The sequence below is a fragment of the Pseudonaja textilis genome, chromosome 10 (assembly GCF_049901715.1).
Source record: "Pseudonaja textilis isolate UNSWEBS1 chromosome 10, rPseTex1.2, whole genome shotgun sequence".
Classification (NCBI taxonomy): Eukaryota; Metazoa; Chordata; class Lepidosauria; order Squamata; family Elapidae; genus Pseudonaja; species Pseudonaja textilis.
The window spans coordinates 24,459,272-24,482,068 of record NC_141999.1 but is presented as its reverse complement, the minus strand read 5'-3'; the positions used below and the strand labels follow the sequence as shown (position 1 = coordinate 24,482,068).

General features: G+C 51.3%; 1 protein-coding gene across 1 annotated transcript in view; it reads right to left on the bottom strand.

Moving 5' to 3' along the window:
• HIF3A (hypoxia inducible factor 3 subunit alpha) overlaps positions 1–22,478 on the bottom strand; it is a 38,589-nt gene extending 16,111 nt beyond the window's left edge. Inside the window, 1 exon segment of the mRNA XM_087939303.1 lies at positions 22,391–22,478. Coding sequence (XP_087795429.1) covers positions 22,391–22,413 — 23 coding nt within the window. The 5' untranslated portion in view covers positions 22,414–22,478.
• Between the last annotated feature and the right edge of the window lie 319 nt (positions 22,479–22,797).

Sequence of the window (22,797 nt, the reverse complement as noted above, 5' to 3'; positions counted from 1 at the left end):
AGCAGCCAGGTGACTGGGCCAATCACCAGGAGGCTGGGAGTTCTAGTCCCACCTTAGATATGAAAGCTGACTGGGTGACTTTGGGCCAATCACCAGGAGGCTGGGAGTTCTAGTCCCACCTTAGGCATGAAAGCTGACTGGGTGACTTTGGGCCAATCACCAGGAGTCTGAGAGTTCTAGTCCCACCTTAGGCATGAAAGCTGACTGGGTGACTTTGGGCCAATCACCAGGAGTCTGAGAGTTCTAGTCCCACCTTAGGCATGAAAGCTGACTGGGTGACTTTGGGCCAATCACCAGGAGTCTGAGAGTTCTAGTCCTACCTTAAGCATGAAAGCCGACTGGGTGACTTTGGGCCAATCACCAGGAGGCTGGGAGTTCTAGTCCCACCTTAGGCATGAAAGCTGACTGGGCGACTTTGGGCCAATCACCAGGAGGCTGGGAGTTCTAGTCCCACCTTAGGCATGAAAGCCGGCTGGGTGACTTTGGGCCAATCACCAGGAGGCTGGGAGTTCTAGTCCCACCTTAGGCATGAAAGCCGGCTGGGTGACTTTGGGCCAATCACCAGGAGGCTGGGAGTTCTAGTCCCACCTTAGGCATGAAAGCCGGCTGGGTGACTTTGGGCCAATCACCAGGAGGCTGGGAGTTCTAGTCCCACCTTAGGCATGAAAGCCGGCTGGGTGACTTTGGGCCAATCACCAGGAGGCTGGGAGTTCTAGTCCCACCTTAGGCATGAAAGCCGGCTGGGTGACTTTGGGCCAATCACCAGGAGGCTGGGAGTTCTAGTCCCACCTTAGGCATGAAAGCTGACTGGGTGACTTTGGGCCAATCACCAGGAGGCTGGGAGTTCTAGTCCCACCTTAGGCATGAAAGCTGACTGGGTGACTTTGGGCCAATCACCAGGAGGCTGGGAGTTCTAGTCCCACCTTAGGCATGAAAGCCGGCTGGGTGACTTTGGGCCTATCACCAGGAGGCTGGGAGTTCTAGTCCCACCTTAGGCATGAAAGCTGACTGGGTGACTTTGGGCCAATCACCAGGAGGCTGGGAGTTCTAGTCCCACCTTAGGCATGAAAGCTGACTGGGTGACTTTGGGCCAATCACCAGGAGGCTGGGAGTTCTAGTCCCACCTTAGGCATGAAAGCCGGCTGGGTGACTTTGGGCCAATCACCAGGAGGCTGGGAGTTCTAGTCCCACCTTAGGCATGAAAGCCGGCTGGGTGACTTTGGGCCAATCACCAGGAGGCTGGGAGTTCTAGTCCCACCTTAGGCATGAAAGCTGACTGGGTGACTTTGGGCCTATCACCAGGAGGCTGGGAGTTCTAGTCCCACCTTAGGCATGAAAGCTAGCTGGGTGACTCTGGGCCTGTCTTTTCCCTCAGCCCAACCTATCCCTCAGGGTTGTTGTAGTGGGGAAAACAGAAGGAGGACGGAGGAAAGGGAGGATAAAAATCAAAAAACAAACGCACACATGGGCATTTCAAATTCTCGTTTTCTTTCTCCTCTACTTCCCCATCGCACCTCACAAGAAATACCGAAAAGCACAAACGGGATGCCCATATCAATCAGCGTATGAAATCATCAGTTGTTTTCTTAAAGTTCTCTTTCCGAGTTTTGCTTCTGGCTCTAGAACTGCATATTAAACAGGTGACTAACAATCGACATTCTTTTGGTCTACATTACACATTTTTTGAATCGGTGTGTTTTTTTTAAGCTTGGCAACTTTCAGCTGGGTGGATTTCAACTCCCAGACTTCTGGGAATTGAAGTTCACTCAGCTGAAAGTTACCACTTCAGAAAGAAAGTTCACAGCTAAAATACCAAGGAGGAAACTGATGACATGCAAACCATCCAGAGTCACTTAGGAAAGAAGCGCCAGGCAGAAATATATATATATTTTTTTAAAAACCACAATAAATAAAGAAGCCATCTTCCTGAGCAAAATGCAAACAGTTGCAACCGACTGTGTGACACACCAATGATGCTGGCCTTACTCCGTGTGTAAAAGCAACCTTTCCTGCATCACACCTGAATGTGCAGGTGGCTCTTTTAAAAAAAAAAAAAAAAATCTCTGGCACGAAGGAGTACAGGTAATCGACTCATGACCACCAATTGAGCCCGAAATTTCCATTGTTAAGTGAGACGTTTGCTAAGTAAGTTTTGCCCCGTTTTAAGACCTTTCATGCCCCTGATGTTAAGTGAGTCACTATGGCTGTTAAGTTAGTAACCCGGTTGTTAAGTGAATCTGGCTTCCCCGTGGTCATTGCTGGTGAGATCGCATGACTGTGGGAACACAGCAACGGTCATAAGTACAAGTCAGCGGTCAAGCATCTGAATTTTTGATCATGGAAGCTGCTACCGAGGTTGTACGTGTGAAAAATAGCCACGAGTCCCCCTTTTTTTCCCCCCGGCGCCGTTGTAACTTTGCACTGTCACTAAATGAACTGTTGTAAGTCAAGGGTTGCCTGTACTTCTTTTCCTTCCTTCCTTTCCTTCCTCTTTCTTTTTCTTTCTTTCTTTCTTTCTTTCTTTCTTTCTTTCTTTCTTTCTTTCTTTCTTTCTTTCTTTCTTTCTTTCTTTCTTTTTCTTTCTTCCTTTCTTTCCTTTCCTTCCTCTTTCTTTCTTTCTTTCTTTCTTTCTTTCTTTCTTTCTTTCTTTCTTTCTTTCTTTCTTTCTTTTTCTTTCTTTCTTTCTTTTCCTTCCTTCCTCTTTCTTTCTACTTGCAAAATAAAGACACCCGCCCATCTCGGCCAACCAACAACACAACGCCGACTTGTTCCAAAAATACACACAAGAACCGACACGTGGGGTGCAATAAGAGGTACCCCTTCCCAGCTGTTCAACTTTCGGTCTTCCGGTGGGACTTTCCCCGAGTAGATCGAGTGACGAGGAGCAGAGACGTGCTAGCAGAAATAGGGGAGGGCTCAGGCCACCCGACGGTTGAAAAACAGGAACTTTCCTCGAATGAATCGCCTTCCCGGCAACATGTCTCGGTGCTCTCCGTCTTCTGAATTAAGGTGAAATTAAACGTTCGCCTCTCATCAAATCTTCTCCAAAATCTAACAATTTTTTTTCACGCTCCCGGACCTCAATCATCATTCTTCTTTGGAGTCCCTCCGGTTCCTGGAAACCATATTCCTTCTTTCCCCAGCTCCGTGAGGTTCTAGATGGCCCGTTTCCCCCGCCGGCTTTCTTGGGGTGCCTCTTTCTCTTCTCAATGTTTCCAACTCTCGGGACAGACCGAGATCCCCTCTCCTGAGCCACCCAGGTCTAGTTTTCCAAAGAAATGTCGGCGACCAGCCCTCTCCACCTTCACAAATTCCAGAAAGGAACCTCTCGCCGTGAAAAGACTAATTTGCTCACCCCCGTTGGGGTCCAGAGAGACCTTGTCCAAGGAGACTTGAACAAAAGCACCTCAAATCTCTAAAGAACCTCCGAACGTCAAACCAAGTTGGTTTGTTTTTAGCTTCCCGGCATACTTCTGCTCCAAATGGTTGGCTCTATTGGGAGACTCTTGGGCCTGGAAATGCCTTGAACGAGTTCTAGGACACCTTGTGGACGTCCACCAAAGCCCAGGTGGACAGTCAAGCCGGCCAGGAAGCCCTGAAGCTGGTGGGCCCATTGGGATTCTTCAAGAGATGGGTTCCTCCATGCCCACAAAGACCGTAGGAGGCGGGGAAGGTGGAAGTTTGCCATGGGCCAGGAGGCCCTGCCCCGAGGGCTCCATCCCCGCCCCCGAGAGACCCCTTACCTGCACCATCTCCTTCCCCTCGCCCGCTTCCAGCGCCACCACATCGCCGATCTCTGGCTTGCCGAGCAGACCAAGGCGGACTTTGTACTTCCTGATCCTCCCACGGTCTGTTTCCACCATCCCTCCCTCTCCGCTTCCCTTCTGGGTACAGGCTGTTCTGCTTCTGTGCCCTGGCACTCTGCCCGTCAACCTGAGGCTCTGCCTCGCAGAGAAGAGGCAGCAAGAGGGCCATGCGGCCTAGTGGCGATCTCCCCTGCCTTCCCCAAACCAAAGGGCCGGCAAAGAGGCGTAGCCGGTAGCCAGCCTGCTAACCGCGGGGTCATCGGGCTGGCGCCAAAACGGGGCTGTCCTCGTGCCAGCCTCCTGTGCCAACCTGCAAACAGGAGCCGTAAACAGGCACCACGTAGCTGCAGGAAGTCCTCGACCTACGACCGCAAGGGAGCCCCCAAATTTCTGCGGCTACTCGGGGAAAGTCCCACCAGAAGTTGAACAGCTGGGAAGGGGTGCCTCTTAACGCACCCCAACTGTAGGTTCGTGTGTGTGTGTGTGTGTGTGTGTTTTGGAACAAGTCGGCGTTGTGTTGTTGGTTGGCCAAGTGTCTTTATTTTGCAAGTAGTCCTTGACTTACAACAGTTCGTTTAGTGACTGTGCAAAGTTACAACAGCGCATGGGGGAAAAAAAGAGGGGGAGGACTCGTGGCCATTTTCCGCACGTACGACTTCGGTAGCAGCCCCCATGATCAAAAATTCAGATGCTTGGCCACTGACTCGTACTTACGACCGCTGCTGCGTCCCCAGTCAACTTGGTTTGTCAGGGGGGTGTTCAGTGAGTCACTAAATCGAGTTTAATTGCATGTTGTTAAGTGAGTTTTCGCCCCCATTTTAGGACCTTTCTCCCCCTCTTTCTCTCCCCCTTTCTTTCTCTCCTTCCTTCCTTCCTCTTTCTCTCCCTCTTTTTCTTTCTCTCCTTCCTTCGTTTCTCTTTCCTTTCCTTTCTCTACCTCTCCCTTCAAATATTGGAAGATGCTCTCCTGTCTCCCCTGGTCCTTCTCTTCCCCAGACCAGCCAGGCCCGGTTCCTGCAACCATTCTTGGTACGTTTGAGCTTCTAGTCCCTTCATCCTCCTGGAAGCAAAATGTTTTACTTGGGATGCCCAAATTCTGAGCGAGGTTCCAACCCAAGCACATATATTCCTCAACTTACAACGTTTCATTTAGTGACCGTTCAAAGTTAACAACGGCAATGAAAAATGTGACTTGGGGCCGTTCTTCAAAGTTACGACCTTTGCTGCATTCGATCAAAATTCAGTTGGTTGGCAACGGATCCACATTTATGACGGTTGCAGAGTCCCGGGGGTTGTGTGATCCCCTTTTGTGACCACCAAAGTCAAGCGGGGGGGAAACCAGACTCGTTTAACCACCGCGGCAGTTTGAAGAACTCAGGAGCAGCCGTTGCTTCATTATCCTGCATAATCCCGAGACTTCTGACTTACCGACAGTCAATGGTACAACACAGGCAGTCCTCGACTTACAACGGCTCATTTAGTGACCACTTGAAGTTCCCGGCGGCACTGACAAAAAGCGACTTAGGGCTGTTTCTTGCACTTACGACCGTTGCGGCCTGCTGAGGGCCGTGCGATCAAAATTCAGGCGTTTGCCAACTGACTCGTATTTACGACGGCTGCAGTCCGACGCGGCCGACTTTCTGATGAGCCGAGTCAATCAGGGAAGCCGGATTCACTTAACGACCAGAGCGAGAAACGTCATAAACCCAGAGCGAAGCTCACTTAACAAAATGATTCATTTGGCAATGGAAATGTTGGCCTCCATAAACGAGGACAATCTGTATAGTAACACATGCTGGGGAATGCAGTGCGCCTGAAACGTCAATTTTCGTTTGCGCCTGTGTGCCCGTTTCAAGTTCTAGTCCGTAAGGTTGTTCCAATCATTGTCATCATCATCTAGCTTGGAGAGACTGCGGGCAAAGATCCATGTGACACTACCGGCCCTGGAAGCTGTTTACAAGTCCGTCCTTCCTTCCTTCCTTCCTTCCCTTTCTCTCTCCTTTCCTTCCTTCCCTCTCTCTCTCCTTTCCTTCCTTCCCTCTCTCTCTCCTTTCCTTCCTTCTCTCTCTTTCCTTCCTTTCTCTCTCCTGTCCTTCCTTCCGTCTCTCTCCTTTCCTTCCTTCCCTCTCTCCTTTCCTTCCTTCCCTCTCTCCTTTCCTTCTTTCCCTCTCTCTCCTTTCCTTCCTTCTCTCTCTTTCCTTCCTTTATTCTCTCCTTTCCTTCCTTCTCTTTCCTTCCTTTCTCTCTCCTTTCCTTCCTTCTCTCTTTCCTTCCTTCCCTCTCTTTCCTTCCTTTCTCTCTCCTTTCCGTCCTTCCTCTCTCCTTTCCTTCCTTCCCTCTCTTTCGTTCCTTCCCTCTCTCCTTTCCTTCCTTCCTCTCTCCTTTCCTTCCTTCCCTCTCTTTTCCTTCCTTCCTCTCTCTTTTATTTCCTTCCTTCTCTCTCTCCTTTCCTTCCTTCCTTCTCTCTTTCCTTCCTTCCTCTCTCCTTTCCTTCCTTCCCTCTCTCTTTCCTTCCTTCCTTCTCCTTCTCTCTTTCTTTCTTTGTTCTAATTTTAGTTCAGCTCCAAAAACAAGATCTCCTGAAGAGGGACAAAGCTGCAGTGGCAGAGAAGCCACGGGGGACCCAGCGGCTGAGCGCACGATCTGGGGGCTTGGGCCCGTCCCCTTTGCAGCTGCCGCCCACCCACCCGCCCGCCCACCTCTTTCTCCCCGACATTCGGGTGCCCTACGGTGGGTGAGGACCCTAACTTTTCTTTTCGGGGACATGTTCTGCACGCAACCAGAGAGCCCTCCTTCGTCAGCGAGTGGCGACGCAAAAGCTCGCACGCATCTCCTTGCAAGCCTCCGTTAGCATCTCTGACGTCAATGTGCTCCCTCCACTGAGGATATCGGAGTTTCGCACACGCTGCCGTGTTACCAACCGGTGCAGGGGCCTACACCGCTGCCCCCTGATTAGCACAAAACCGCAAAAGGGGGCGGGGGAGAGAGACAGAGAATGAGAGAGAGAGAGAGAGAGAGAATGAAAGAGAATGAGAATGAGAATGAGAGAAAGAGAATGAGAGAGAATGAGAGAGAGATGGAGAGAGAGAGATGGGGAGAAAGAGAGAACGAGAGAGAGATGGAGGGAGAGAGACAGAGAATGAGAGAGAGAGAGAGAATGAGAATGAGAGAGAATGAGAGAAAGAGAATGAGAGAGAGAGATGGGGAGAAAGAGAGTGAGAGAGAATGAGAGAGAGATGGAGGGAGAGAGACAGAGAATGAAAAGAGAGAGAGAGAGAATAAGAGAGAATGAGAATGAGAGAGAATGAGAGAGAGATGGAGAGAGAGAATGAGAGAGAATGAGAGAGATGGGGAGAAAGAGAGAATGAGAGAGAGATGGAGGGAGAGAGACTGAGAATGAGAGAGAGCGAGAGAGAATAAGAGAGAATGAGAATGAGAGAGAATGAGAAAGAATGAGAGAGAGATGGAGAAAATGAGAAAATGAGAGAGATGGAGAGAAGGGGGTGGGTGGGCAGAAAAAGCTCTGCTGGCGTGTCAACAGACATCCCCCCTCCTTGCCACTGCAATCAGCCCCTTCCTCAATCGTTCCACCGAGGGGGCTTCCTTCTTTCAACTGGGACAGTCTGGCGAATGAGAAGATGCAGCTGGCTGGGGGTCTCAACGATAAACGGGAGGTTTCAAAGGAGAAGCCATCTTTGCACAAGTCTGTGGAAGCAGGGGGTTTCCACCCCACATTTCCCCTCTGGGGGGAGGGGGCAAAAGTGGGGGGAACTCCCTGGAAAACAGCCAGAGGAGGAAGAGGAGCAGTTTCCTTGGCTGAGGGTGTCCACACGATACTCCTAACCGGGGTCAGGAAGGCACAGCAGCTGCCCTCCTGCAGCGAACGATGCTCGGAGAAACGCCCATCTCCTGTCAATGGACCAGTTTGCAACCCTTCTGATATGGGCTGGGGTCTTCCCACCACCCGTTGCCCAACCAACACACGGGTCAAGGTTTCGTTCGAACAACCCTGGGCTCCTCCTGGCAGAGAGGGGAGGGACAGGGTGGTACTGTACATTGGGTACATTAAACCGTTTAATTCACAACCGCGCCGAGACATGGAGCAGCTCAGGTTGGCTCTCCACCTGGGTGGTTAGAAATATATATCCAGATTCTGCCTCCCAGCCACCCCAAAAAAAAAAGTAAAATGTTTTTTTTTTAGGATTGGAACTTCCCAGAGGCTTGGGCTGTCCTGCCACCCTTGCTGTTTATTTAACTTTTATTTTAAATCGTCAGGATTCGAGCGGCCACACAGGGGTGCTGGATCCCGCCATCTTTGCTGTTCGTTTTGATTTTAGTTTTAATTTTTAAGGATTGGAGCATCCCAGGGGGCTGGTCCGTCCTGCCGTCCGTCCTGTTTCTTTATTTCACTTTTATTTGACGTCGTCAGGATTCGAACGCCCCAGAGGGCTGCTGTGACCTGCCACCCTGGCTGTTTATTTATTTGTATTTTTTTAAGGATTGGAGCATCCAGAAGGATGTCCTGCAAGGTGCAAAGCGATGCCACGGACCTCGCCCCGTGCCAGGAACACACACACACACACCCTGCCAAACCTGGCCAGATTTGCAAACCACCACCACCACCACCCCGCAGTCCAAACTGACCTTCATGAGAGAGGAAGAAAAACTTTGCGCATGCTTAGGGGCACTCTCCCCACCGGCAGAGAACCAGGAGGGGGCCCTAAGGGCTTGCCTAGGTGTTCCAAAGATTTTATACCGAATAACAGAATTGGAAGGGTTTGTGTAGATGATCTAGTGCAGGGGTCATCAACCTGTTGGACCTCAGGGACCACCAAACTCATCATTTTCAATCCCGCGGACCTGAGACCCTCGGAAAAATCCCCCAAAAGTGTCTGCAGGAAAATTCCCCAACCCGTTTTCCTACCGATCGATTGTTCTTTATTTGGGATCGCAGGATACCGTTTCCAGCTCCGTTCTCAAGGGGAGAGAGAAAGAGAGACTTTTGGCTTCATGCAAGGAAAGCAGCAGAAGCCGCAGAAGTCTTTCTTTCTCTCTGCCAAACTCCGCCAGAAATGAGCCTTTGCCGGCGCAGCCTCTTGGAGCAGGAGGCCTTGCAGGGTGCCAAAGACTCATTTCTGGTGGGAGTTTGGGGGAGAGAAAGAAAGACTTTTGCTGCTTTCCTTGCGTGCAGCCAAAAGCAGAAGAAGAAAGAAGCGGAAAGAAGCAGCCCGGTGGCCAGACGAGGTGCATGGGGCGAATCCCTCCCTCTGCCCACTTCCTCGTATTTTTTAACAATAAAAGGGATACAAGCCTTGTGTTCCTGCACAGCCTGGATTAACTGCTTTGGGGGGGTTCTTTGGAGCTGACATTTCTCTGCGGACCACCAAAATTTTCTCCCCGGCCCACTGGTTGGCAACCCCCTAATCTAGTCCAACCCACTGCCCAAGCAATTTGGGAGAAACACTCCCCGTAGAACCGAAATCAAGCTCAGTCTGGTGTGTGTGCATGTGTGTGTGTGTGTGTGACACACACCCCTTTTTCTAAAAGAAGAGCCCCCCCAACCAAGTTGATGCCGGCAGCTCGTCTGTGCTGGGTTTCGCTCAGCCTGAGCACGCTGCAGAAGCTTCCCCGAATCGGCAGCCATCCCCACCCACTCCCATCTGAGTGTGTCTGTGGTGTGTGTGTGTGTGTGTGTGTGTGTGTGTGTGTGTCTATGTGTCATCTCTCGGCTCCCGCCCACTCCAAAGCAGGAACCCTGCCGCACGTGCTCTTGGCAAAGCCTTTGGCTGTTCTGTCCACGTCAGTTGAGGACATAGTGTACTGGAAACAGGGAAGGATGCCAACTGCTGCTCGGTCGGTCGTGGGAGGAGAGACGAGGGAAGGGAGGAGAGGCAGAATGGAAAGGAGGAGGAGGAGGAGGAAGAGAGTTTCATTCATTAGAGAGAGAGAGAGACGGAGAGAGAGACTCTCTCGTACAACCTTTGGGCACCACTCCTAAAACACACAGGGGCAGGGTCTCCTGCTCGGGCAGGGGGGGGGGTCGGACTAGATGACTTACAAGATCCCTTCCGACTCTGTGTAAAATCTTTGCAATGCTCTGGGCGCCCCCCCCCCTCCAGTCCAGAACGCCCCCTCCCCATTCGACCGCTCGCAGAGAGAAGCAGAAGGATTCCAAATGCTTTCAAAAGTCAAATTTTGCACCCTGCAACCCCCACCACCGGTCCATCTTGTGGAGGGGGGAGAAACAAGTGCCCTTCAAAGCCAAACCTCTCGCCCCCCACACCCCCACCTCATTCCCGACACCCACACAAAAGCCTCTCCCCCGGTTTGGTTTGGTTTGGGTGGGAACGCAATGTTCTTGGCAAGCCAGCTGGCTCCACGCCCTATGGCTTTGCATCTGGAGAGCCCTGTTTATGAACAGAAGGGAGGGGCGCGGCCACCTTTTTACCTGAACGCACACTGGGGTGTGTGTGTGTGTGTGTGTGTGTGTGGTGCAGGCAACCGGGTAAGGCTGCCAAAGGAAAAGGAAAGCCAGCGCCTGCTTTGAATCTGTTTGCTGGGATGTTAAATCGGGACACTGAGGTGCAGAGAGCGGTAGGCGCAACCGGCTGTCTCTGGAGTTGGCTGCGCCTTTGGGTGGGGTGGGGGGGTGGTCTCAGGGTTCCCCGCTGTTCCAGAGACCGAACAATGTTGGCAAACAAAGAGACCCGGTCTGAATTTCTGGAGCCCTTTCTGCACGGTGTCTGCTTCTAAAGGAGCCATTTCCTTAAAAATGGATGGAGGATTCGCACAGCTTTCCCGGATCTCAAACTCGGCAACTTTGAAGATCGGTGGACTTCCGACTCCCAGCATTCCCCCAGCCAGCAAAGCCCTCTTCCTCAAAGCTGGCTGGGGGAATGCTGGGAGCGAAGTCCACCGATCTTCAAAGTTGCCCAGTTGAAAACACGTGCCAGATTATGGGAATCGCTGCAGCCCCGTTTATAAATCCAGCTCACTAATGCCGGCACAAAGAGCTTATTTTCCCTTCCTTATTTTGCAGGATTTGGGATGGAAATTCGACGTTATCCACAGCACAAAGGAGCCCCTTTGGCATAACTCAAGTGTGGTCCCTCGCCTTGCGGTGACCGAGCGGAAAGCAAATTGGCCCCTAGAAAGCACAACACAGATAGTCCTTGATGTACAGCCATTCATTTAGGGCACTGAAAAAGGTGGACTTACGACCGTTTTTCACGCAACTCTGACAGCAATCATGTGGTCAAAACTCAGAAGGTTGACAATGGCTTTGTATTTATGACGGCCGCAGCGTCCCGAGTCATCCCCTTTTGTGACCTCCTGTCAGTCAAAATCAGCGGGGAAGCTAGATCCACTTGACGGCCATGTGATTCGCTTAATAACTGTAGTGATTTACACCAGGGGTCTCCAACCTTGGCCACTTGAAGACTTGTGGACTTCAACTCCCAGAATTCCTCCGCCAACCTTGGCCACTTTAAGACTTGTGGACTGCAACTCCCAGAATTCCTCCGCCAACCTTGGCCACTTTAAGACTTGTGGACTGCAACTCCCAGAATTCCTCCGCCAACCTTGGCTACTTTAAGACTTGTGGACTTCAACTCCCAGAATTCCTCCGCCAACCTTGGCTACTTTAAGACTTGTGGACTTCAACTCCCAGAATTCCTCCGCCAACCTTGGCTACTTTAAGACTTGTGGACTTCAACTCTTTGCTGGCTGAGGAATTCTGGGAGTTGAAGTCCACAAGTCTTAAAGTGGCCAAGGTTGGAGACCCCTGATTTACACAACGGTGGCAAAGAAAGTTGTAAAACGGGGCAAAAACCCACTTATAGCCTCGCTTAGTGACAGAAATGTGGGGCTTGAGGATTCCCTGCGGGAGAGGGGACCGTCTCACTGTTCCTCCCCGCAGAGGGGCTGGCCCGAGAATCTGGGCTCGTCCAGTACGCGGGTATTTCGGGAAGCCAAAAGGCCGGGACCTTGGACAGTTGTTTCGGCACATCAGCGCTAAGGGGAGACGGATTTGGGAAGTTGACGCGCACATGAGTTTGGGGGGGATTTGACAGGTGCCGCGCATAGATGTGCGGGGGGGGGGGTAACCACCGCCCGCCACCAGCTCTTCTAACAAGAGTTCTCCACGGAGCAACCGAGGCAAACCTAGCGTGTGCGGGGCGTGTGTGCGTGCGTGCGCGTCTGGTCTATTTGCTTCCCGGCTACGAAATCAGCCTGAAATGCCCTCTCCTTCTCGGCAGGCGCGCATCCAACTGGGTCAGAGGGCTGGCGGGAGGAAGGCACCCTGGTTGAGTCACCGGGACTAGCTTCCCAGGGGCAGAAGCCGGTCCCTTTCGGAAACCCTGCCAGACACCGGAAGGGGGGGAAAAACCTGGTGCTTCTTGGGTGGTCTTGAGGTTTGGTGCGGGGTGGGGAAGGGGCTGCAGCGCTCCCACCCCAGGGATGCAAATGACCGGCAAGGCAGACCTTCTTCCTTGGCGCTCGTCCAGGCCCTGTTCCCAGGCTGAGCCAGGGGAAGAAGCCAAGCACATAGACAGCGGCGTGTGAATCGGCAGAAGGAGCCGGGACAGCAATTCCCCTACAGCCCACCGAGAAAAACAGACGTCCTGGCGGACGGTGCCAGGATCGGGAGGTGCCAGGCCTGCCTGGCGTAGCTGCTTCAACCACTGCCCTATCAAAACGAGACTCCGTTCAGTTCTGGTTTCCGAAAGGAGGAGCCAGCAGCGAACAAGCAAGCTGTGGGGGCGACGGAGGCTATGTAGACCGGGGTTTCTCAAGCGCGGCCACTGGAAGAGGGGTGGACTTCAACTCCCAGAATTCCCCAGCCAACGTGCGAGGAAACCTGACAATAGGTGGACTTCAACTCCCAGAATTCCCCAGCCAACGTGCGAGGAAACCTGACAATAGGTGGACTTCAACTCCCAGAATTCCCCAGCCAGCATGTGAGGAAACCTGACAATAGGTGGACTTCAACTCCCAGAATTCCCCAGCCAGCATGTGAGGAAACCTGACAATAGGTGGACTTCAACTCCCAGAATTCCCCAGCCAGCTGGCTGGGGAATTCTGGGAATTGAAGTCCACACATTGATGTCCAACATGTCCAAGTTTGAGCCCCGAGTGGACCCGAGCCCCCATCTTCCTCAAGCCATGCTGGAAGGGGATGATGGAATCCATAGTCCAGACACCCACCCACCCCAAACAGAATAAAGAAACCATACTCTTCCTCCATTCTGTGCTCGGGGGGCGGGGGGGGGAGCCTGGGGAATTTTCCCTGCGCCACCTGAAATCCACACTTCAAAGATCTCTGCTTCCCTCCCTCCCACCCCCCCACCCCCACCCCAAAAAGAAATCCCTCTTTGCAAAAACTCCCGATTTTGGAAACAGCCTGACTTTTAAACCTTTCCGAACATCGATGCTTAAAACCTGGGTTGACCTTCCAACAGGCTGGAGGCAGAAGGGGAGGGGGAAAGAAGCAACCAGCAAGCCAGCTTATGCTCCCCCCCCTAGCTCTCTCCCCCCCCCAGGCTCCATTCCCACCCACCCCCCAAGAATCAAGGGGTGCATGCTCCGTCAGGAGAAAAGATTTGAGGAGGGGTCTCCCGGGTAGAAAGAGGGCCCCTCTCGAAGGCTGGCTGGCAGCCCTGCCTTGGAGCGTCTCTGCAGAATGCCAGCCTGGGGAGCCCCCCAGCCCACCCACCCCCCTGGAAGACCCCCGCGGCACTGCAACAGCCCAGCTGGTTGTGGGTGGTACATTTCGGGGCGGCCTGCTCTGGTGCCACCCACCCTGGCAAGCTCTGGTGCCATGCAAACCAGCCTGAGAGCTATCCGCTTGCACCGCCGTGCCCTCTGCATCCCGGAGAGGCCGGAGCCCTCCCCCTTCCTGTTCAACCTCTCCCCCCCTCCTCCCCCCCCACACACACGCTGCTTGGACGGCAGCCCAGAGGCCCCTTGCTCGGGCCGGGCCTACGTGAGCTGAGCGACGGGCGGGGGCACGGGGCAGGCTGAGAGCAGCCAACCAGCGGCCCGGCCTCTTTCCTGTTTGCTTGCTAATTTCGGTTGGGAACACGGCGCTGCCATTGGACGCCGTGGCTGCAACGCACAGCCCTGGGCCCTCTGCCAAGTGGGGCTGCTGCTGCTAAGGCTGGGCTGCTGGGGAGGGGGCTGGAGGGAGAGGCAGGAGGGGCAGATCCCACCCACCCCCCCCACACACACAACCCAAAGCTTGGGAAAGCGAGGCAGGCTGAGGCTGCGAGTTGAAGCCCCCTTCCCCTCGCCTGCTTCCCTCACCCAACCCTTCAAATTTATTTATTTGTTGTTTATTTATGTATTTGTTTATTTATTTTGTCAACTGTTTACAAGATAATAGGTCTAAGTAAAAACATAGCTATGAATACATGGATACATATAAGAAAAATAAAAGAAACAATAGGACAGGGAAGGTTGGTGCGCTTATGCACGGCCCCTACAGACCTCTTAGGAAAGGGGTGAGGTCAATAGTGGACCGTCTAAGGTTAAAGTTTTTGGGGTTTGGGGAAGAAACCCCAGAGTCAGGTAGAGGATTCCAGACATTGACCACTCTGTTGCTGAAGTCGTATTTCCTGCAATCAAGTTTGGTGCGATTAACCTTGAGTTTGTATCTATTGTTTGCTCTTGTGTTGTTATGGTTGAAGCTGAAGTGTTCATGGACAGGTAGGACATTGCAATGTATGGTTTTATATACTATACTTCGATCGGACCGAATGCACCACTGGGTGCAAGTTTGGGTGTCCCATGTCTCTCCCCGCTTCCTCCTACCGGAGGATGCGAGCATCTCTGGGGGAGCTGCTCTTAAATCTCAGCCTCCTTGCCCACATTGGAGCCGGTTCCCCTTCCTTGCGGACGCAAAAGGCCCCCTCCCCAAAATGCTGGGATTAGAGGCAATGATATCGCAGGTGGCAGGCGGCAGGCGGTGCCAGCCTTAAGAATGGATTTCGTGCCAAAGAGAGCAAGGAGCTGGCATCTGCCTAGCTCTGTGGGCAGCCTGGCACGCCTTTTGGCGCCACCTGGGGTGTAACGGTACAGGGGGTCCTCGACTTACAGCCACAGTTGGGTGCCCCGTCCCCCTATTTATGACGCTGAGCGAGATGCGTGTTAAGCGAGCTTTGCCTCCCTCATCAGAGTCGTTCAGCCGGCAACGTGGGCGTTTAAAGCGAGCCTGGTTTTACCCTGTTGGGTTGGCTCGGTCAGAAGGTCGCAAAAGAGTAGCCGGGGACGCTACGGCTGTTGTAAGTGTGAAACGTGGTCATAAGTCACTTCTTTCAGGGAAGGTGTAGCTTCGAACGAATTGTCATAAGTCGAGGATTAGCTGTATTAATTCTATATTATTATTATTATTATTATTATTATTATTATTATTACCACCCCCTTGGGGGGCTAATCTGGTGTTGCACCACTAAATTGTGTACACGGCAACGCTCGATTCGCAAGCGTGCAATTAAACAGGGCTGCCCTTTTTCCTCTCCTTAATCAGCCGGCAATTAGCAAAGGAAGTGCAGTGTGCAAATCACTAAACAAGCTTGTGTCGTGCACACACACACCTGGTGTTGGCAGTTGCGAAGTGCTTCACCTTCTGGTTTGGCTTTTGCTGGGAAGGCAGGTGAGGATCTCTTGGGAAGTGGGCGGGGGAGCAAGGAAGCCTGTGGGCTGCCCAGTGGTTCGAGGGTGCCATTTTGACTTGTTTGACCTCATCCCACAGATACCCCAAGGACTAAGTTCGACTCCAAACCTGACTCACATATCTCCCTTCTTCAGTCAGCGTTCTCTTACAGTGTGTCTCAACCTTGTGAACTCTTAAGATGGGTGGACTTCAACTCCCGGAATCCTGGGAGAATTCTGGGAGTTGAAGTCTACCTATCTTAAAGTTCATTAACATGCAAAGCCAGGGAATTCTGGGAGTGGAAATCCACCCATCGTAAAGTTCATTAGCATACTGGCTGGGGAATTCTGGGAGTTAAAGTCCATCCACCTTATATACTGGACTGGACTTTAAGCTCCCTTTACGCCTCTTTCGGGGGCTCCTCCCAGCTTGCAAGAAAACTTCAATAAAAATCGTATTTGGGGAAATCTCGACCTTAAGAACAAGCCAACGATACCTCAAGGCACTGCCAACATACCTCCCACCCCCAAAGCCCCTGAGTTGTACGGAAGGCCAATGACCTCTTCCATCAAAAAGACAATGTTGCCCGTCACTGTTGGATTCCAAGACCCATAATCGCCCACCTGTGGGGGACGGTTCCTCCACACATAGAGCTGATGGCATTAAGAGGTTTAGGATACGGAGATGTCCTCAGCTTCATTGCAACGGTGGGATCACCCCATTATTCTCATTTCCCCTCTTGGGCTCTTTTTTTTAAATCAGAATGCAAATTTCTCTTACAAGAGGATAACCCAGGGATCTTCCAACTGGACAGCTTGAAGACTTGTGGACTTCCACTCCCAGAATTCACCTTCCAGTCATGTTAGCTCAGGAATTCTGGGAGCGGAAGTCCACAAGCCTTAAACTGGCCAAGTTGGAAGGCCCTTGGGATAACCAGGAGAGCGCAAACCAACCCATCTCATTCTCAACTCTCTTAGGAAAGACAACAACTGGTCCTTCCAAATTGGATATCTAGCCAGTCCTTGTCTTACGCCACAACTGAGCCCAACATTTTTGGTTATTAAGTGAGATATTTGAGTGAGATTCACCCCATTTTACCACTTCGCTTCCCACTTTTGTGAAATGAATCACTGCAGTTTTTAGTCACATGGTTGTTCAGTGAATCTGGCTTCCCGGTTGACTTTGTGGTCAGAAGGGTCGCAAAAGGGGACAATGCAACAGTCATAAATACGAGTCAATTGGCAAGCGTCAAGAGTTTTGATCAGATATAACCATCGGGGAGCTGCAATGGTCATAAGGGTGAAAAACAATCACTTTTTCCAATGCTGTTGTAACTCTGAACGGTCACTTAAATGAACTGGTGTAAGTGAAGGACTATTTTTACAACTCCCAGTAACCAGAACTAAGATTACGGCTACCGGCCAAAAGTCAGAGGCCTCCGGGCCAATGAGGTGCCAAAGATGGTTCATCAACATAGTTTGTCCTGACCACAAGCAATGTTGGCTGTCTTCCTGACACCCTAACTTAGAACTCTGAACAATTCTAGCAACAATTCCAACAGGAGGGAAATCTGCAGAAGGTGTTTTATAGATTACTTCAGAGGTCTCCAAACTTGCAACTTTAAGACTTGTGGGCTTTAACTCCCAGAATTCAACTTTAAGACTTGTGGGCTTCAAATCCCAGAAGTCAACTTTAAGACTTGTAGACTTCAACTCCCAGAATGTAACTTTAAGACTTGTGGACTTCAACTCCCAGAATTCAACTTTAAGACTTGTGGACTTCAACTCCCAGAATTCTGGGAGTTGAAGTCCACAGGTCTTAAAGTTGCCAAGTTTGAGGACCCCTGGATTAGAGGGATGCGTGAACCAGAAAGGAGTTTTCTCAATCCGATAACAAAAATTGTTGTTATTTGGATTGAGAGGCTGTCTTTGCAACAACTCTGGGGGTCTTAGACCCAAAAAGGAAAAAATCAAATCAAATAAATTAACAAGATGACACTATCTGTCCGGACACATCCCCTAGGGACAGCCAAGCTTGGTAGAAATTCATCAAAGTCATGACTTGGGGTGATAAATGCACCCTAAAACGAGTGGCGAAAGATGAAAGGAATTGCCAGAAGTTAAACAACAGTAAATGTGTATTTACTGAACTTCCAAAACACGTAGACAAAAATGTGCAGTACATACCGCCCCAAATCGATTACCCGGAAAAAAACACTGGATTTCTGGACTGAGGCTTAAGGGATCCAAGCCAACAGAGAGAGAAATGCGGTAGAGGAATTGAACATGCCTCCAACTCAAAAGTATTTATGCTCTGCAGATTATGATGCTCACTTTAAAAACCTGGCAGAAGTGCAGGAAGAGGAACACAATCTATCTCCTGACCCAAAATATTGTGCCTAGGTTTCGAAAGTCCAGCGTTCTTACATGCCACTTGCTAATTCTGGGTGAAAACCAGAGGCTGAATCCGAGGGGGCGTGCGCATGTGATGTCATAGCAAGGGGCGGGGCTTAAGGTGCTCCGTGGCAGCTGCCATCTTGACTTTTTCGACCTCTGCCCCACCAACAACCATACTAATTCCAGCTCTACAGGTGCCGAGAAGAGACCCAGAAAACAAAGTATAGAAAGGACAAGCAATCCTCGGTTATGACGGGTTCGTTTAGTGGCCAAAGTTATCATGGCAACTGAAAAAAAAGGGGGCTTACTACCACTTGTGACCCTGACAGCATCCTCATGGTCATGTGATCAAGGCCACCAAAGGAGATCATGTGACCCTTGGAGCATTGCAACCGTCATAAATGTGAACGAATAGCCCAGCATCCAAATTTTGATCATGTGACCCTGGGGGATGCTGTAACAGTCGCTAAGTGTGAAAAATGGACACAAGTCACTTTTTTTACAGTGCCGCCGTAACTTTGAGCAGTCGCTAAACAAACAGTTGTAAGTTGAGCATTACCTTATATGCGGAAGAAAATAAATCAACATTTGCAAAATTCTATTTCTCTGGAATAAATGTTTATTATAAAAAATAAAAGACCTACTGTTGACGGCTTGGTCTGCCAGCTTGTTATTTTGCTTTTCCCACCCGTGGGATTCACTTAACAATGGTGGCAAGAAATGGTCATAAGAGAGGGCAAAAATCCACTCAATGACCGTTTTGCTTAGCCATGTAAACGTTTTAGTTTTATGGTTAGGAAGGAAAAGGAAAGAAGGAAAGGATGGAAGGAAGGAAGGAAGGAAGGAAGGAAGGAAGGAAGAATTCAGCAGGCGCCTCTCGAATCCAGCACCGATAAGGCCTGCGGGGTGCCAGAATTCTTGTTCTTTATGGCCTTGTGTGCTGGGGCGGGTGGTGTCGCTAGGTCTTAATTTGCACCGGGTTCTGCCCCTTCCCTTTCCCCTGTGCCTGGGGTTGGGTTGAAGAGAATAACAGAGTGGGAAGGGGCATCGGAGGTCTTCTAGTCCAGCCCTTGGCCGGTTCAGGCAAATGTATTTCTTCCGTTTTCTTTCTGTATTCTGCATTTATATCTCCTGTATTTACAGGTGAGCCTTGACTTCCGGCCACAAGTGAGCCCGGAACTGATGTTGCTAAGCGAGAACATTGGTTAAGGGAACTTGGTCTCATTTCACGAAACTTCTCGCCACAGTCGTTAAGGGAATCACCGCAGTTGTTAACTTAGTCACACGGTTGTTAAGCGAATCTGGCTTTGCCCCCTTGACTTTGCTTGTCAGAAGATCGCAAAAGATCACGTGAGCATGGGGGATGTTACAACAGCCGTAAGTCTGAAAAATGGTCATAAGTCACTTTTTTCAATGCCGTTATAACTTTGAATGGTCACTAAATGAACTGTTGTAAGTCAAGGGTTGCCTGTACTTCTTTTCCTTCCTTCCTTCCTTCCTTCCTTCCTTCCTTCCTTCCTTCTTTCTTTCTTTCTTTCTTTCTTTTTCTTTCTTTCTTTCTTTCCTTCCTTCTTTCTTTCTTTTCCTTCCTTCCTTCCTTCCTTCCTTCCTTCCTTCCTTCCTTCCTTCCTTCCTTTCTTCTTTCTTTCTTTCTCTCCCTAACCATAAAACTAAAATATTTTCTGTCTGTCTGTCTGTCTATTTCTAACCCTAATTCTAACACTCTCTCTCCTTATCTCTCCCGCCATAATCTTGAAACTTTTTAGCAATCTGCAGCTGGCCAAAAGAGTGCCTCTGGACATGTACAGAGAACATTTCCTTCCCGAGAGCATAATCCCATCCTGGTTGCCCTGTCTAATGGCACAAAAAAAGGCTGGCAAAGCGTAAGAGCCTGCTGCTTTTTAACAGCGCCTATAAACCCAGGTTCTTATTTTAGAAAATTAATCACGGGCTGTCCGGCAAGTCATACGCTCCGAAAGACCTTGGCGGCCGGCCCGGATGCCTTTGCAGAAGCCTGCAAGGTGTAGGGAGGACGCCTGTGTCGGATACGCCACACGTAAGACTCCTTGGGCGCAACGCACCCTTTTAAATCCCATTGGCCTAGTTAGAATCACTGCCCAAGCCGAAGAGGGAAGGCTGAGTTGTCTCCATCCTTCCTAACACCTCCTGGTCCCCCTTCGGTTTTTGCTAATCCCGAGATGGGAAGACAACGTCTGCTGCCCTCTTGGTGGATCCAAGACCACAAACAAGCCAGAGTTAAAAGCGCCGTACTGAGTCTAACTATAACCCAATTCACAGAGGAAGAAGACTGAGACCTGGAAGGCACAGATAGATCTGCAAAGGGTCCTACTCAAGGGTTCCTACTTCCTCAAGTCCTACTCTGGCTCTCGTTTCCCAGGAGGGCCTCCTCACCCCTCAAGCCTCAACCCAACAAAGTCACTCTTGCCCAAAAATTAAGTCCCAAACCATCTAGTCCCAACCATGGAAGCATAACAGGGAGAGGGGGGGTGAGGAAGAGAAAAACATGGTCTGAATTCCGAATCAAACACACTTCCTTCAAGTTCTAGATTCTTGCGCCGGAGATTTCGACGCTTCACAAATGTGACCGTAGTTTTTGCAACAACAATTGCTTGGAAGATGTGTGCAAGCCGAGAGAGGCGCTCCCCAAACTGGGCCTACATGCCAGAAGCCTGAAATATGGTTGGAAAGGAACAGCCGATTCGGTTTGGACAGAGAGTAGGATAGAGGATGCAAGAATGTGTACTTGTATATGTACGGGTGGGGGCAGAGAGAGAGAGAGAGAGAGAGGAAGGAAGGAAGGAAAGAAAGAAATGGGAGTGAGAATGAGAATGAGAAGAAAAAAGAAAGGAAGGAAGAAGAGAAAGAATGAAAGAAAGAAAGAAAGAAAGAAAGAAAGAGAAGGAAGGAAAGAAAGAAGGAAAGAAAGAAGGAAGGAAGGAAGGAAAGAAAGAAAGAGAAGGAAGAAAGAGAAGGAAAGAAGAAAGAAAAATTAAAATAACAGAAAAAAAGAGACAGGAAGAAACTAATAAAAGATGAGGGGAACCTAGAGAGAGGAGGAGAAAGAGAAGATTTAAGAAATGGCGAGCAAGTAAAAGAAACAGCTGAGCACAAAACACTTCGCGGAAGAACAAAATGTCCCAGAGCAGCTCGGGGAACAGAAAAGGAGAGAAGTAACTGAGGGAAAAGCCAGAAGAGAAGGAGAGAAGGAGAAAAAGGAGGAGGAGAATAGCTGCCCCTCAAAGCTGAACGTCAAAAGACCAGAGGAAAACGCAGCAAAGCCTGGGCGGACAGAGCACCCGGGAAGAGAAGGCACAGACAAGCCAAGCAGAGAAGGGAGAGAGGTGGCAGAGGGGGAAACTGCAGAGGCCAAACCGTGCCAGGACTCACCTGCCCCAGAGCCCCCCGCGGGGAAGGTACCCTCAGGCCCAGCTTCCTGACTAACTGCCCCATCCTCGGTCTCTGCCATCCGCTGACCGCCGACTCCTTGCCAACCCCGAGCCGAGCGGGCTCCTCTCCATATGTGGAACTGGATCCTACCTCCGCCCACCGCGTCACGGCCTGGCACGGGGCCGGGAACACGTCATGTACACAAGGCCGGTCATGTGTTCATCCTCCGGCACGCGAGGGCCCACCGGCTTCCCTGCCCGGAGGAAAACAGCCAACAGCAGCGGGGAGAGGAAGGACATGTGTGAGGAGGAGGAGGAGGAGGAGGAGGAGGAGGAGGCTGGCTTGGGAGAGCAGCCAGTCGAGATGCCTGCAGAGGGGAAAAGGCTGAAGCAGAAAGCAAGAGTCAGCGAGAAGCGGCCGCCAGAGGGTGCCAGCGAAGCCGTGGGGGAGAACCCGGAGCCGTGCCAGGGATGCTATGCAGAAGAGGCAGCCCAATCCGGAAGCAACGGATCAGGCCGACGGGGAGGGTTTGCCCAGCAGCAGGTTCCTACTTCTCTAAAAGGAGTCCCTCCTCCCAACCCGAAGAGATTCCTAGAAAGTTGCCATCCCTGGCTGGGTAACAGCCGTGGGCGCCCCGAGCCAGCGGTCCCAAAGAGACGGAGGCAGTGCCGGAAGGTTCGCTCCTTGCCAAGTGGCCAGGGAAGGTTCTCCTTGAGGCGAAAGTCCGCCGAGTCCCAGAAAGGTGCCCTCCTGGGTTCCAGCCAGAGCTAACAGGTAATCAGAGTTGGAAGGGACCTTGTAGGCCATCTAGTCCAACCCCCCGCTGCTGCTCAAGCGAGAGACCCTACGCCGAATCTGACAAAAAAGCTGCGCCTTCATCGGGCAGGAATGGCTCAGGACCTCTGCAAAAGTAGCCAGGATCAGCCGGAGATCCGCTCTGGATTCCAAAGTGGGCCAGACTGGATTGGATCGATCCTGGCCACGATCCTTCGGAGAGAAGGAGACCCATCCCAGGTTCTTAGCCAAAGCGGCTGGCAGATTTTCCCCCAGAGCCGTTTCCTCCTTGCCACAAGGACAGAGGAGGTGAGCGGCCCAAAAATCTCCTATTTCTCTTTTCCCCGCCTTACCTTTGATACTTCGACCACGACATCCCTGAGTTATACAGTCATGGTTCGAGGGCTGATATGCACACCTCCGCCCCGCAGCCGGCTCTCCGCTCGGCGCTCATCTTAAGCCAGGTTCCGCGAGAGACTAAAACTCTTATAGGCTAGGAGCGAGCGTCTCAAAAGAGGGAGAAGGAGGGGCGAAGTGAGGTCTGCCTTGGACGGGTGGAAGGATGCCAGGTTTGTCCTCCCCGGGAAGAGGGGGGCCAAGAGCTGCCTCGGAACAGCCAGTGCGGCAAATTCTGCAGCCCAGGAACCGTGCCGAGGAGCGGGGCAGCAGCCCCCCACCTCCTTGGGGGGGCAAGGAAATGCTCCCCTGGGCACCCAGTCTTCCCCCTTCCCAACCTGCCAGGAGAGACCCCAGTTGCACC